The sequence below is a fragment of the Fundulus heteroclitus genome, chromosome 5 (genome assembly GCF_011125445.2).
Source record: "Fundulus heteroclitus isolate FHET01 chromosome 5, MU-UCD_Fhet_4.1, whole genome shotgun sequence".
NCBI lineage: Eukaryota > Metazoa > Chordata > Actinopteri > Cyprinodontiformes > Fundulidae > Fundulus > Fundulus heteroclitus.
Window position 1 is genome coordinate 4,102,993 of NC_046365.1, and position 16,294 is coordinate 4,119,286.

At 40.5% G+C, this 16,294-nt stretch overlaps 1 protein-coding gene and 1 long non-coding RNA gene across 2 annotated transcripts; both read left to right on the forward strand.

The window, feature by feature from the left end:
* Positions 1-126: 126 nt before the first annotated feature.
* On the forward strand, positions 127-3,789 carry LOC118563026. The gene is made up of 3 exons (XR_004930971.1): positions 127-233; positions 3,262-3,615; positions 3,701-3,789. It is a non-coding gene; the product is annotated as an uncharacterized LOC118563026 (long non-coding RNA).
* Positions 3,790-4,439: 650 nt separating this feature from the next.
* On the forward strand, positions 4,440-10,228 carry LOC110368970 (B-cell receptor CD22). Its single transcript, XM_021320158.2, has 9 exons — positions 4,440-4,476; positions 4,590-4,814; positions 5,207-5,476; positions 5,770-6,027; positions 6,424-6,684; positions 9,399-9,480; positions 9,573-9,642; positions 9,805-10,016; positions 10,145-10,228. Exons 4-9 carry the CDS (start codon positions 5,790-5,792, stop codon positions 10,206-10,208), a joined length of 927 nt encoding a protein of 308 aa, XP_021175833.2. The 5' UTR covers positions 4,440-4,476; positions 4,590-4,814; positions 5,207-5,476; positions 5,770-5,789; the 3' UTR covers positions 10,209-10,228.
* The last annotated feature ends 6,066 nt before the right edge of the window (positions 10,229-16,294 follow it).

Consider the following 16,294-nt stretch of genomic DNA (forward strand, 5'->3'; position numbering starts at 1 on the left):
AAGCGGAACAAACCACTCCTTGTCCCGGCAGCTTCATGTGACTCACGCTGATGTCCTGCTGTTGAAAACTTCTGCAGCAACAGAAACTTAGAGAAACATAAAAGTGGCACCATCCTCCAGGAAGGCGCTTCATCTAATGTGATCAACCTGCTGGTGTAATTTATGGATGAGAGAAGACGCCATGGGTTTATTTGCGACACCGAGTCTTTTCGTCATTTGTCTCTGCTTTGCAGGTACTGTATCTCTATGTTTTATTTCAAGGCATTTTCAACACCAGCATTCACAACACTGGACAGCCAGATATCTGCATCCAGTGTATTTTCTAGAGTACTGCTGATAAATATCCAAAAAAACTTACTCAATCCAAATTTTTAAATGCTTTAAAGAAATCAGGATATTCATTCATACAGTCATTCTGTATTCATTCTGTCAGGAACTAACAGAGAGAGAGAAAAAAAAAAAACAAGGACATCATGCCTAATTTCACTTCTAAAATAGAATATATTTATGTAATATAAAATATTACCTGCTGTTTTGCCAAGAGTTATTAATTTAAAAAGACAACCATTGTTACAACTACCGCACCCTGTCTGCAGTGAAACACCTTTGGTACACCCAGCTCTTTTCCCTTAGGGCAACCCCCACTTGCACTTTAGAGTGTTTTTAATATATGATGCACGAAACAGAAATCTGTAGTTTAACTGGTTTAATCTAAGAAAGTCAGAGAAATGTTTACAGACATATCAGCGCTGACGGGCTCTTGATCAGACACGACGCAGGGAAAAGGAATGTAGCAGGAGCCCCGATTGATCCTCCCATAAACATTATCAAGAAGTCTAGGTACACACCTATGCAAGGGCCGTACACTTCCTCATATATCATGAGTGAAATAATGTGTCACCACCGGGGTGCTACCGGGGGTCAGTGGATCCTGAGGCCCATCGCGTTTAGCACAGAGGTTATCAGAGTCAAGAGCTGCAGACCTCCAGACTTCATATAGCCTTCAGGTTTGCTGAAGGACACAATGTAGACATCCATCCATCCATTTTCTGTCACGCTTGTCACCTTTGGGGTTGCAAAGAGTGCTGGTGCCTATCTCCAGTATTCAGTGGGCTAGAGGTGGGGTACACCCTGGACAATGTAAACAGATTCATGCAATGTGTTTTCCTGGCAGAGCAGCGGGCATCCAAGGATCCATCTGAATTTAGTTTAAAGGTATATAACCACGTTTATATGCTTAGATTAAAAAAAAGACCAAAAACTGGTTGTTCATGATAAAATAAAGCTATATACAACAAGCCTCCATCTTGATAGTGTTCCTGATAGTCCTTTTTGAAGGTAGATACAATTGAGCACCGGGTGCAATTAGCAGATATAAACAGAATTTCTGATCAGCACCAGATTTGGGACACCTCTGGCTTCCTATTCAGGTGGCAGCTACATATTTCTTTGACATCTTCGATTCTAGAAACATGATCATTCTTTTTTTTCATTAGTGGTGCATACCACCTACTGTACATTTAATGTAATTATAGCATCACCTACTATATTCTACGTATTAGTTTTATACTTTTTTTGTAAAAATAAAAACAATGCTATGTTTAAAATCCTGATTTTAACCCGTTCCCCCGCTGTAAAATATTCCTTTTAGACTCCATTCGTTCTAGCTCCTCTTGTTCATCCCTAAGTTTTATAGGTTGGTAAAAAACTGGAGGTGTGCATTACTGCCACCATCTGGTTGGAGTGTGGTTATCTCAAGTGTGTGTATGTATGGAGGCAATTTGTCTTTTTATTATTCAATCAAACTAAAAGTAATATCAATCAAAATGTGTGCTCAAAATGAATTTTTTTTAAATCAAAAAACAAATATAAAAAAATTAAACCAATATTTTATCAAAGTAGATATATGTGATCAAACTAATTCTCCTCAATATATGTATGTACAAAGACTAGAAAGATCTAATTCTTTTAATATTTTTTATAATAATTCTATCTTTGCTCTATAAGTTAATTTACAGTGTGCCTACTATGTTATATTGGCCCCCTCCGCCCCCCTTTTAGCTCCACCCCTGTCCTGGTCTCATAAGCATCCAGCCTCTCAGCCTCTATGCAGTGCGCACAGAGGCTGGATTACTATTGCAAACAAACACATTATCAGTAGGGTAAAAACTCACCTGTCTCACGACGGTCTAAACCCAGCTCACGTTCTCTATTAGTGGGTGAACTGACATTATTCTGAACTGTGTTCTGGAGAACGCAGGGAAAAGGCGCATCATCTTCTCGTGTTTCAACCCAGATATCTGCACAATAGTGCGACTCAAGCAGAACAAGTACCCCGTCCTTTTCCTGACTCAGGGAATTTCAAAGGGAAGAAAGTTCATTCTGAACCTAAAACAGATTGACACAAAGTCTTCATTTTAATTCTTCAAAGAGTTTGTTTTATTAGAGTTACCTTGTGGATTTAGTTAGTTAGCTTCTGCTGGTTCCTTTTTATATCACTTTTAGTGTTATAGTGCATTCCATCTGTCAGAATTCTTGTCTTCCAGGTCAGAAAACTTAACTGCAACGTCCAGTAAAATTGGTATTATGAATTGGAAAGTCGGTGCAGCAGGATGGTACACAACTTCTGCATTCATGATGACTGCTACATGGTTTCTTCATTATTCAATACCAATAACAATGAAAACGGATCACTTTTGATTTAATGGTTACCTTGCTTAAACTTATATTTAACAAATTGACTTGAGTTTCCATTTTACATTGTTCACCTGCCTTTAGAGCAACCAAGCAAAACACTCTGTGGTTCCAACCCTGATGGTATTTAAATCTGAGTTTATATTTAGTAACTGAGAACAAAAAGATCTTTTACTTCAGTCTCTTAGATTGAAATGTTAATCTTTTTTATAGATTATATTTTAGTCTTTTATTCCTTCTCTGCTGTTTGAGTTATGTTGGATTAGCTTTAGATACTCAGTACTTTAAACAGATCACTTGTACATCCTTTATTTTAAATAATTTTTTAATATAAACAAAATACATTTTAAAAATTGGAACCTAAACAAGATTTACTTTATTTTACAAAATCGGCAATGAAAACCCCATCAAAATCTGAACAAACTTCAGTTATTTCAAATTATTCCTTTCCTCTGTTTCTCTTTCTCTTCAGGGGTGGGGGAGGGAGGGAAGGGGGGGGGGGGGTTATGCTAGAACAGACAAGACAGTTTCATATCCTTAAATATGTTTCTGTTCTCTGTGTTACAGTGGGACAGAGTTACACTGACTGGGGAGTGACTTATCGCTCTTCTTGGGTCTGTGCTATAAAAGGATCAACGGTGGTAATGCACTGTGATTATGAACACCCACACAGTGTTGGTATGATAACCATTAGGGTTGAGGAAACATTTTGGTTTACTGAAAGTGATGACAACCCTGTGGGTGTGGACACACAGGCGCAGTACGCAGGCCGTGTGCAGTACAGCTGTACTGGGAAGAGCTGCAGTTTGACAATTAAAGACGTGAAAGAGAGCGACTCAGCTGTGTACAAGTTTAGGTTCATCACCAACAAACCAGATGGAAGATATACCGGCAAACCAGGAGTCCGGTTATATGTCACAGGTTGGCACGTCTAAATGTTAAAACCCTAATAGAACAGTTTTCATTGTGATGTTTATTAAAGTGGTTTTCTGTGTCCCCAACACAGGTTTAAAGGTTTCTGTCCAAACGAGCTACAGTCCAGCAGAGCTGGAGTGTTCCAGCATGTGTGATTTACCTGCCCGTTCTAAATATGTGTGGTACAAAAATGGAAAAAAAATCCCTGGAAGGACATCTAAGAAATATTATGGCTCTGTGGGCTCCTACGACAGCATGTCCTGCGCTGTTGAAGGACATGAAGATTCCCCCTCCCCTTCAACCTGTGAGTTGATTCCAACATTTTCCTCCAGCACAACTACATCTGCTGTCACTGTCTCTACAGAGATGTCAGAGTTTTCGTTCATTCATGCTTAAACTGCGTCAGGGTTAGTTTCAGCTGTATGACTTTCTTTATGTTTTACACCAAAGTCTAATTCATAGTCATAAACTAAAGCAGTAAAGATGGTCACTGACAGTGGATGGAAAATGTTTATCTTTCAGGTGTCCGGAATGAATACTGCTATAAAGTGACTTACAGTAGTGAAAGAATCTGTGCATTCGAAGGTTCATCCGTGACCATAAGTTCCTCCTATCCATCTTATGTCACATCAAAATTCTGGTTCAGTCCTGCCCGCAGCAAAGAATGGAGCCGTGCCTCACAACCAGAGGACCTCAAAAAAGACTCTCAGTATGCAGATCGTGTGCATGTCACTGACACACCAGGACTGTCCATCCTGACAATTAGTGATTTAAAAAAGACTGATTCAGCAGAGCATCGATTCACATTCCAAAGTAATAGCTTGAACTGGGGGACAGATTTACATGGAACAACTCTGACCGTCACAGGTACTGATGAACACTGACTGCTGAACATTTAAAGCCATCCTACGGTTTTATTAGCTGGTCATCGTGAGAGAATATGGTTTAAGTCTGATGTGGTTCTTTCTGTCATATTCCAGCTCTCCAAGTGCAGGTGATAAGAACTTCAGTCAGCCAGAACACAACATATGCAGAGCTGAAATGTCACAGCAGCTGCACTCCAGCTGCCAGTGATGGTTACATCTGGTTCAGGAATGGACAGAGAGTTGACCATGGAAAAGATACTTACAAAGGCTCAATTTATCCTGCAGACAATATCTCCTGTGCATTCTCCCACCATGAGGAACATAGAGCTCCAGAAGTGTGTGAGTTGACAATAAGGCAAAAAAAAAAAAAAAAAAAAAAAAACGACAGCAAAGAGTCTTTAGCCAAAATTCACACTCAGTATTTCCTGATATACTGTCTGATTTCTTCTGATTTTACCATTATGTCACACAAGGCATAAGCATGTTTAAGGTGTTGCCTTTAATACATCCACAGATGTCCCTCTATTTAACTCAGATAATTTAAATCAATCTATGAAATGCTTACAAAGCCATGACATATTCATTTGGGCTTTCCCAAATCATTTATGGACATAGTACTCTTAGTGTAACTTCTGAATTTGAGGAAAGTAATGAAGACTTCTCCACATCTCCCTGCATATACAAGCCATGGGCAATAATGAAACACAGTTTATTATTTCCATCTTCTCTAGATGCTCCAGTGTCTCCCTATGTGTCAGCTGAACCCTCTGGTGACATATCTGAGGGAAACCATGTAACTCTAAAGTGCAGCAGTAAAGCTAATCCACCCGCTAACAACACGTGGTACAAGAAGACTAAATCATCGACTCTTCAACCTCTCAGTGGGGACTCACATTTTTCCCTGAGATCCATCCAATCGTCTGACTCTGGGGAATACTGCTGTGTAGCCAGGAACCAGCTGGGGGAAAGCCAATCAAGATTCCTTAGTGTTGATGTGAAATGTAAGTACAGCTGGTTTGCCAGCAAAACATTTTAAGATTCTGCATCAGTTTGACCCAGAGACAAATCCTTTGCTCTCTGGATCATGAACTTCTGACATATTCAAGCTGTGCCTCTCCTTTCCAGGTGGTATTTTAAATACCTATTGTTTTTTGCAACATGTATGAAAACTAAGATTTGAATCTCCTTTCTCTATTTGATTAGTAGTTCTCGGACTCTGGCTGCTGGTTATAATCCATCTACAGTAAATGCAGGCCTCTGGAAGCATTGTCAGAAGTTTCTCCTTTTTCCTTAGATGCTCCGAAACGTGCAGAGATGTCACTGAGTCCCACAGATGTGGTGGAGGGTATTTCACTAAGTCTGACCTGCAGAGGTGATGGTAACCCAGCACCTTTTTACAGTTGGTACAGAAACAACCAAACGATGCTTCAAGGACAAGGAGGTGTGTATCAATTTCCTTCTGTCAGGTCTGAGGACAGCGGGACCTACCATTGCAAGGCTGAGAACAAATATGGACCGGTCAACTCCACATCTGTCCATATAAACGTGGAGTGTAAGTACAGAAATGAGTCTGAAGATTTGTCTTATCACTGTAAAAACTGTACAGAGGAACCCAACTTGTGATATAATGGTTAAATCCTAAAAGGTCTGAGTCACCCCAGACATCCAGCAGTCATTTAAAACTTGATCTTCTCAGACTTTTTATATGCATCCTTGTCGCAAAGATTTAGTACAACTATTATACAAAATTGCATTATATACATAATGAAGAATTCTGATCTAGAAAGTGATAAGACTAATTATAAATACATGTTTTTATAGTTGTGTTTAGATTTTAGCACAAATTAATCAACTCGTGGAACCTCCACTCTAATAAACCCTTTTATACCAGTCTGCTTAATATCAAGTTGTCTAAATATGATGTATGTTGGTGATCATTCTCCTCCAGATTCTCCAAGGCTTCCCTCTGTGTCTGTGGATCCTCCTGGTGAGGTAGCAGTGGGCAGTTCAGTGAACCTGAGGTGCAGCAGCGTTGCTAACCCAGCAGCTACTTATACCTGGTATAAAGAAGACATGACTTCACCAGCAGCAGATGGACACGTCTTTACCATTGTAGACATCAGACGTGAACATGCTGGAAATTATTACTGTCAAGCCAGAAATAGCAGGGGACACATTGACTCTATCCCACATCTGATTGTGGTTTCAAGTAAGTTACTGTAATTAACTGTAATGTCTATATTTACTGTAGCCAGAAATCCAACTTCCTGCACACAAATGCACACACAGACGGTCTTCAGCATGGCTTCTGATTGAGCTAAAATAATCTTTGATTCTTTAGATGAGCTTCCTGAAATTGTCAAACCATGCAGTGTTTTTAATGCTGACGCGCTCCAATCAAGAAGAAGCTTGTTTTAATGCCTGTGAAAAGTCAAGTCCGTCCGTCCGTCCGTCTTCTTCCGCTTATCCAGGGTCGGGTCGCAGGGGTAGCAGCTTCAGTAGGGAGGCCCAGACGTCTCTCTCCCCAGCCCTTGGGCCAGCTCCTCAGGAGGAATCCCAGGGCGTTCCCAGGCCAGCCGGGAGACATAGTCCCTCTAGCGTGTCCTGGGTCTTCCCCTGGGCCTCCTCCCTGGTGGGACGTGCCCGGAACACCTCACCAGGGAGGCGTCTAGGAGGCATCCTGACCAGATGCCCGAGCCACCTCAACTGGCTCCTCTCGACGTGGAGGAGCAGCGGCTCTACTCTGAGTACTCCCCGGATGACTGAGCTCCTCACCCTATCTCTAAGGGAGAGCCCAGACACACTACGGAGAAAACTCATTTCAGCCGCTTGTATCCAGGATCTTGTTCTTTCGGTTACGACCCAAAGCTCGTGACCATAGATGAGGGTAGGAACGTAGATCGACCGGTAAATCGATCTACGTTCCTCGGCAACCTCAACACCATCTCTGGTGCTGAGGTTGCCGAGGTTGTTAAAAAGCTCCTCGGTGGCAAGGCCCCGGGGGTGGATGAGATTCGCCCGGAGTACCTTAAGGCTCTGGATGTTGTGGGGCTGTGTTGGTTAACGCGGCTCTGCAACATTGCGTGGATATCGGGGGCAGTTCCCCTGGATTGGCAGACTGGGGTGGGTGGTACCCCTATTTAAAAAGGGGGACCGGAGAGTGTGTTCCAACTACAGGGGAATCACACTCTTAAGCCTCCCTGGTAAGGTCTATTCAGGGGTTCTGGAAAGGAGGGTCCGTCGGATAGTCGAATCTCGGATTCAGGAAGAGCAGTGTGGTTTTCGTCCTGGCCGTGGACCACTGGACCAGCTCTATACCCTCAGCAGGATTCTGGAGGGGCATGGGAGTTTGCCCAACCAGTCTACATGTGCTTTGTGGATCTGGAGAAAGCATTCGACCGTGTCCCCTGAGGGATCCTGTGGGGGGTACTCCGGGAGTATGGAGTACCGGGCCCTTTAATAAGGGCTGTAGGTCTCTGTACGACCGGTGTCAGAGTCTGGTCCACATTGCCGGCAGTAAGTCGGACTCATTTCCGGTGAGAGTTGGACTCCGCCAAGGTTGCCCTTTGTCACTGATTCTGTTCATAACTTTTATGGACAGAACTTTTTGGTTGCAGCCAAGGTGTTGAGGGGATCCGTTTTGGTGGCCTTAGGATTGCGTCTCTGCTATTCGCGGATGACGTGGTCCTATTGGCTTCATCAGGGCGTGATCTACAGCTCTCACTGGAGTGGTTCGAGCCGAGTGCGAAGCGGCGGGGATGAAAATCAGTGCCTCCAAATCCGAGACCATGGTCTTGAACCGGAAAAGGGTAGAGTGCCTCCTCCGGGTTGGGGAGGATGTGCTGCCCCTAGTGGAGGAGTTCAAGTATCTTGGGGTCTTGTCCACGAATGAGGGGAGGATGGAGCTAAAAAAAATCTTAAAGTGAATGATCTTCCTCTGCTAGTTTAGAATTCAGGAAGCTTTTAAGAAGATTCATAATTAATCCAGGAGTAGATATTTATTTTAACAAGGCTTAAATCTCAAATCTTGTAAACTAAAGAAGCAACTCCAGCTAAAGGTAGGAGTTATATGGTGCTTTTGAACGGCCTTTTCCTTTGAAACGTATATGAAAATAATAGGTACTCCATGTGTTCTTTAAAATATTAATTTTTTGAAGATTGCTCATTTGCATCTAAACCGATGCAGACCAAATTCTCATTTTGTCAAGCTGGCAAACAACTTTGCAGAGAGAAAAAGTAATAGAGACATTCATATCCATAGATATATGTACATTTATATTTGTAAAATACAGAGACTTTAATCTTCACTTTGAAATTGTATCTTTTCATTCTCAAATATGGATGAAAAAAAATCTAAAAGCAGTCTGACCTGAGCTTTTACCAAACAGGAATTTAACATTGCCCATTTATACCTCCGGGTCCACCATGCTCTGCAGTCTGGGGTGTGCTGTCTCAGTGACCTGTGGTAGGATTAAGGCAGAGGGGGGAGAGGCTAAATTAAGAATATGAAGAAATGGTCAAAATAAACTGCTTTAAGAAAGACTTTTAGGTTGGTTACATTCTGTTGTCTCTGCCCATCGTGTCTATATTGTCCAGTATCTTATCAGCTGGTACCCTCCCTGTGTGTGAATTTGCCTTTCTGTTCCTTGCTGGCAGACCCTCACTGTTAGTTGACAGCAGTTGGTTTCTGTGCTACTTGCCTTAACAGGGAAGTCAAAGAACCATTTCATTTATTTGTTCTGTGGCTTCCTACAACAACTTTGTTAATTGTGTTTTATTGGTGAAACTAACATTTTTTTTACCTGCCTGCCTGGCTCTATGCTGTTGACCAGTGTCTGAATCTTATACATCCACATTTTTCTGTTTCTGTGATTATTTCAGGGATTCATTAAATGTTTCTTTCATTTTATTCCTTGATTCCAGGTTCAGCTACAGCTGCTGTTGTTGGATCCATCACTTTTCTACTCCTGATTGCTTTATTTTTGTCTGCCTTCATCATTTTTAGGTGAGCAGTTCAACTTGGCTTCTTTACAGCTGTTTTCTGATTCTCTGTGATTCTTTTTTTACCTATTCATTTCCTGATTTTTATATTTACAGAAGAAAGATGGCTTCAAGGCGAACTTCCGAGACCAAAGAAAGACCAGGAGACGGGACGAAGAGCTCGGGTGTTAGTCTTCCTCAAACACTTAAACATTGCTTTCCTCAGTTAGTCTGTCAGTTTGTGGGAGGCTCTGGTTCTGCAGGAGGATTGGAGTTAATATCAGTTCTTGGAATGTCTTTATAATATCAACATTATTTTGTTCTCATGAGTGCAGTATTTACTCTTCAGCAGAATTCAGGTGGTCAGCTGGAGACTCCGTCAACTGCAGCAGTCGGAAATTCAACAGATCAAGATGACATCCACTATGCTAGTGTACAATTCTCTAAAAAACAAGAGGACCCGGTCTACTCCAACTTTATGCCAGCCAAACCCAAAACGCATCAAAATGAGGAGGACGTAGAGGTGGAGTATTCAATGGTCATGATAAAGAACACTCCTTGGTGAGTTCACAGTGTCGTTTCCTTTAAAGCAATGTGTTATTATACTTAGTCAAGTCATAGTAAGTTAAGGTTTTGAGCTTTAATGATAACATCTTATCCTTACAAGGTGTGTGTTTGTCCCTTCACAGTCTGAGACGTCCTGGTGGTTCTGAGGATTCATGTGCACTGTACAGCACAGTCAACAAATTATAAACGACAGTCCATCCGTGACTGACCTGTTCAATATTTCCTCCACTCGTAGATGTTTCCTATTCAGTTGATCAGAAAGCAAATGTGAAAGTAGATTATCCCACGACACACGAGGTAAGACGGTTGCATCTACACTGTTCTAGTTTACTTACTCTCACCAGAGACTCTGGTTCACTTCGCCAGTACCAGGACAGGGCCCATTGAACAGATTTTGCTGAATAATCTGTGGCATAACCTTTACAAGGCATCAGAATATTCCTCAGAGATTCTGATCCATGATGACATCACACGGTTCCTGCAGATTGGTTGGTTGTGCATCCATGATGTAAATCTCTTGTTCTACCAGAGCTGGTGAGTGTGGAGACCATCATGGCAAAACTATTGTCATGTCTGACAAACCAGTTTGATTTGATGAGTGAACTGGTGCATCATTGTACTGGAAGTGCCCATTACAACATGGGTACACAGTGGTCATAGAGGGATGGACATGGTCAATAGCAATACTCAGGTTGTCTGTGAAAGCAGTGCTAAGAGGCCCAAATGTGTCGAGAGGCTAACAGCTACTCCATTTCATCAGCAGCCTCAGCTGTTGATGTCAGGCAGGATAGATCCACGCTTTCATGTTGTTTACACCGAACTCTGAACCTACCATCTGAATGTTGCCACTGGAATTGGACATCTTTGAACCAGGCAGCCTTTTTCCAATTTGTTGAATTTTTGTTTTAATTTGGTGATTGTGTACTGTTGAATTAAATCCCTAGCCTTAGTTTCCCATTTTTAGCTGGGGTAGAACCCAGTGCGATCTTGTACCACGTGCAGAAATCCTACTCTGCATACTTTGGTTGTAACAGGTTGTCAGCTACTATTGCCATCTATCGTCTTGAACCAGCCCGCCTTATCTCCTGTGTTCTCAGAAATCAACAATGCATTTTCATTCACCCAAAAACTGCTCGCTTGATCGCCTTTTAAGTTCACCAAGCTGCTGCTGTGTGATTGGCTAAGTTACTATTTGTGTTGAGAAAAACATCTACAGGTGTATCTAATACAGAGGCCAGGGAATGAGACATGTTACAAACTGCACTGATTTCTTTTTGTACAGTTTTATCTTTGTAGCTGTTTATGTGCAATGACTTGATTGTTTTGTTAAGCTGTTTAATAAATTCTTTGATTTTCTTTTTTTTTATCAAATAGTTATTGTGACTTGGTCTTTCATTTAGCATGACATTTAGCTGCTCATTCAGTTCTTGACGTTCCAACAAAACCTCAGTGAAACTGGCTATAAATTACACAGACAGTTATACAGTTACACAGACAACAAGATAAATAATATATATCTTATATATAATTATAAATATCAGCTATTTCCAGTCTGACAACTGGAAATAGCTTCCAATTGACTCTGAAGAGCTGCAGCCCTATCTCTGGTTAAACCCAGATTATTCACACCCCTGTCAGATTTAGATTTAAGATGTTCGTTCATTTTTTACTAACACATCTCTTGTGGCTGGAGGCAAGATTACAACTTTACAGTAGAGTGAAATTTATCTATTTTCTTTTCAAAATTATTGCATTGTTTTATCTTCTAAGAGATGCCTGTCTCGTGTCCTACTAGAACCAAACTTTTTGGTTGAAATCAATCTGACAGGGGGGATCTGTGAATGGTTCCTACTACTTTTTTGTTACTTGTTTCAATAGCCTTCAAACAAGAGCCAGATCTGTCAGCTTCTTTAAAGAAACTGAACGCAGTGAAATGAAACAAATGGCTTCTTAGAGGCCTCTAAGGATATCCGTTAAATATGGATTTGAAAAGGCTATTATAATAAATAAAATATTAAGTAAAATGTATTTATGTTCACTTGTGTGATAAAAAGCAACACTGGATTCACTACACAGAAAACTGGGAAGTTTTATCTATAAAGACTGTTTGGTTCAAAAGGTTGTTCTTCATGGCAGCTGATGGCATCTCTCTCTCTCTCTCTCTCTCTCTCTCTCTCTCTCTCTGTCTCAACCTCAACACGAGATATGCTTTTTTGGAACCAATCAAGCATGCTACAAGGGCAGTGAACAAAAAGGCCACTTTGAATTTCTAATAACACAAAGTAGACTTTCCAATTTGATAACAGCCTGCCTTTTGGGGACTTGTCATGTATTTAGTAGTGGGTGGGGTAATACGCACACACTAATTAGTTTTTCTTACATTTTTGGAACCATTAGCACAGTTTCAGGTTTAAAATGCTTCAACAGCCACCATAGTTCACTGCACAATTAAATTTACACTTTTGAATAGATAAAAACATATTGAGTGAACAACTCAAGGTATATTAAATTCTAGTATTAAGCCACTCAAGGTAGCAGCATGTCAGGACAGAATTGTTACATTTACCAGACTAGGGCACCTGTAGGAGTTGGTTTCAACAGCAAAACCTGCTAGGGTTTTCACAGATTCCACAACCAGCATAAAAAGTGCAGGTTTTATGTGTTCTTCAATCATCTTCATTAAGGTTTCTTTTGCTTGAACGTATCAAAAGTCTTCCAAGTTCTCTCATCTTTTGACAAATGTACTCATGTCTTGAAGCATCATATCCAAGTCTGTTATAAAGATGCTGTTCATATTCTATGGTGAGTTCATCAGACTTCACTGTCTAATAAATTCTACTAGTATAAACTTTATTATGAATCATGATGTTCAACAATTTCCAGAACTGTGTCTTCACTCCTGGGGGAGGGGGAACAGCAAAAGTGTTCAAGACCCCAGTTCAAGAGTCTGAACTGGGGTTTCTTGTCAACACTTGGCTTGAATTTACAGATTGTCATGTGCCTCCAGAGGAGTTTTTTGTGAACAATCCTTGACGACAGGTACACTGATGATAATTTTATATTTCAGATGTTATGCTTGGTTGCTTACGTGGAACAAGTGTTCCAGTCCCACTATTTAGTATCCCATCATTTTGTGTAAAGTCAGACTACAGCTGCTATAGTCCCCACAATGACATCACAACAGACTAGTGTGCCTTACTAGGACTACAGAATGAAATCTGCTCAGTTTGAGGATTTTTTTTTACATTTTCTACCATAACCAGTGTTGTGTGTATGCGGCAAAGGGCAGTGCATATGCTGCTGCTGCAGCCTTTGGTGGGAGAGAGAAGGCTTGAGAGAGGCAGCATTTGGCGTGTGTTTCCAACAACAAATCAAGTGTTCAGGTAAACTCTTCGTTTTTCCGTTTATTAAAAAAGATAACAAAAAATAAAAATTTACTAAATATTCCACAGCTTGAGCATTCTTGACAAACATGCTCAATAAACTTTCCACTTCCTCACTTATCTTAACACGGTCAGAAAAACCATGTGCTCCTCTATGCAGCTCTCTCCCCGTGCCCAATCATCGACCTCTATTATTGCTGCAAGCTCTTGCAGCAAGCTCTTATTGCTCTTCAACATAAATAAGATACTATGACTGTACCAAAAATCACATTGCAAACTTTGATCGAACTATAATTATTCAGCATATCAGTACCTTTTCAACGCAATTAGTTTATGAATCTATGTATTTTTTGTGTTCTTAGCTGAATAGACCAAGATTAATGGTATTTCTTTAATATCAGAAGAGGCATTTGTTGGATCGTTAAAACACAAGTTCATGTTTCAAATTGCAAAACATGTATTCAAGATTGAGAAACATACCAATCTCAATGTTTTCTCTGTTTAACTACAAATAAAAAATATGTTGCTCGTTTATTCTACCATGCTCTTTTTTTTTCCTAGAATGGTAACACGGCCGACTAATCGAATAGGAATGGGATGTTACTTAAGCTCATAAGTGACTTAAAGCAGGTGAGCGAATACTTTTGGCAATATAGTGTAGTTATATATAGTTTAGTTAAGTAGAAGTGCTCCGGTAGGATATTCTGAACTAGCATAAATTCCCAGAGCAGCAGAACTGTGAATAAAAAAAAAAAAAAAAAAAACGCCCAACCGCTCCACGGTAACCACGGTAACTTTAAGTGTCCGTCCCAAACCACTGATCTCTATTATACACTGGATTGCTAACAGCCCACTGTTAGAACCAGTCGCTTTAAAGCCACCAGCTGCCATATTGGTACTCCCTATTTTCCTCCAGTAACTAGGGAATATGTGCACTACAGCATCGAATAATGAGGATTTTCTCATGTTCAGGGAGGGCTTAAGACTAGTGTTGCACCGATACCGATACCAGTATGGGACCAGGCCCCAATCCAGCACTAAAATGGTAGTATCGGTATCGGTATCGGCGAGTACCAACAAACAGGGCACCGATACCATTTTGATGTCTGTATGTCACTTGAACGCAGCCTTCTCTCTCCCGACTAGTATTATACATGTTATATAAGTCCATGAAAGTTGCACTATTTTGCCATTTGAGAGCCAAAACTCAGGGTTTAAAAGAGATTATTCAATTATTAATGTAATTTTACTGTCTTACTGTTGCACTATTATACAAAGGCCACTATTTTGGCCTTTGAGAGCCAAAAGTTTATTCAACTATTGTCACCCATTCCAGGCAATAAAAAGTTCTACTACCCTAAGTAGTATGCAGTTCTTCATATACACACACACACACACACATCAATTTCAAACAGATGGTATCGGTATCGGCCAATACTGCACAGCCAGGTATCGGGTATCAGTATCGGGGCCAAAAAATGGCATCGGCACAACACTACTTAAGACTTTTAATATGTCAAATGCCATATACTTTTATGTTATGTACTAAAACTATCAAGTACTGAGAAAGTCATGTGCTTAAATATTTTGCATGTTATTTATTTATATAAATATATATAAACAACATTTATAAATATATAAATAACAATATACAAAAACATATATATATATATATATATACACACACACACACATATATATATATATATATATATATATATATATATATATATATATATATATATATATATATATATATATATATGGCAGAGCCAGGACATTAGCCAATCAGAAAGAGAGTAGGGCGGGTCTTTGCATAACGGAGATCTACCAGTCTGAGGTTTATCGGCGTTTCATCGTTTTAACTTTAAAAGAAAATCTCAAACTGACCACAGATGGTATGAATCAAAGTAGCGGTGGTCAGATGTTTTCTTTGGATTTATGTGAACCAGTAGGTCAGAAAGTTCAGCGGATAGAACAGCTGACAATGACTTCCCTCGGTAAGCGTGTCAATCTGCTCCTACAGTTAATTAATGAGTTATTTCCACATGTGGCCATGTCACCTGTCAGTGTTTATTCCCTCGCTTCCAGTTATTTAGCTGATAAACGCGGCGACTAACCAGGGATCTCCTCATGAATCACTGGTATATTTTATTTAAAACTGAGAGAGTTGATGCTAATTTACCATGACACACTTTTCTTTCTTTTTTCCTTTTTTTTTTTTTTTTTTTTTTTTTTGAAGAACGGTCGGAAGTGAAACGATGTCCCGGTTTGACTGGGTCTGATCCGTGAAAAGTAAAAAAAAAAAAAAAAAAAAAATCATAAATATTATTCCACCTGCGCTTTTGTTTAACAGAGAAGGCAGAGCTGCAGTCAGAGATGCTGTGAGTCAATATGCAGCAGCTCCACCTCATGATCAGCTGAACCAGGACACTCATTCAATAAAAAGACGAGGATTTTGATGCATACGGAATATTAAGGAAACTACGTCAATAAACTAGGAAAAATAAAGTGCAGCTACAACATGGACTGGAGAACGGGTTCTAACTGTGTGAGACTGGAGAAAGATGTCAATTCAGTACGAGAACGTCAATACAGAGAGCAAGATCAGGGGAAAGACAGTTTGAAGCAAAGTTTTAACTCTCTGTCACTGCAGAGCAGCACCGTCTCCAACACACGGCATGTAGGCTTAATACAGAGAGAACTCTAATCCTTTAAAACAGTCCTCGCTTTACACCAGCTGATGGCGATAACGCTCAAATTGTGTGGCAGCAGTCCCCAGCAGAGGAAGAACAGGCAGCAGCGTGGTAAAGATGGGGACTGCTGGGGGATCAGCTGTAATGACAGGCACCGCCTCCTGGAACAGTCTCCGCCAATCAGCGTCAAGTA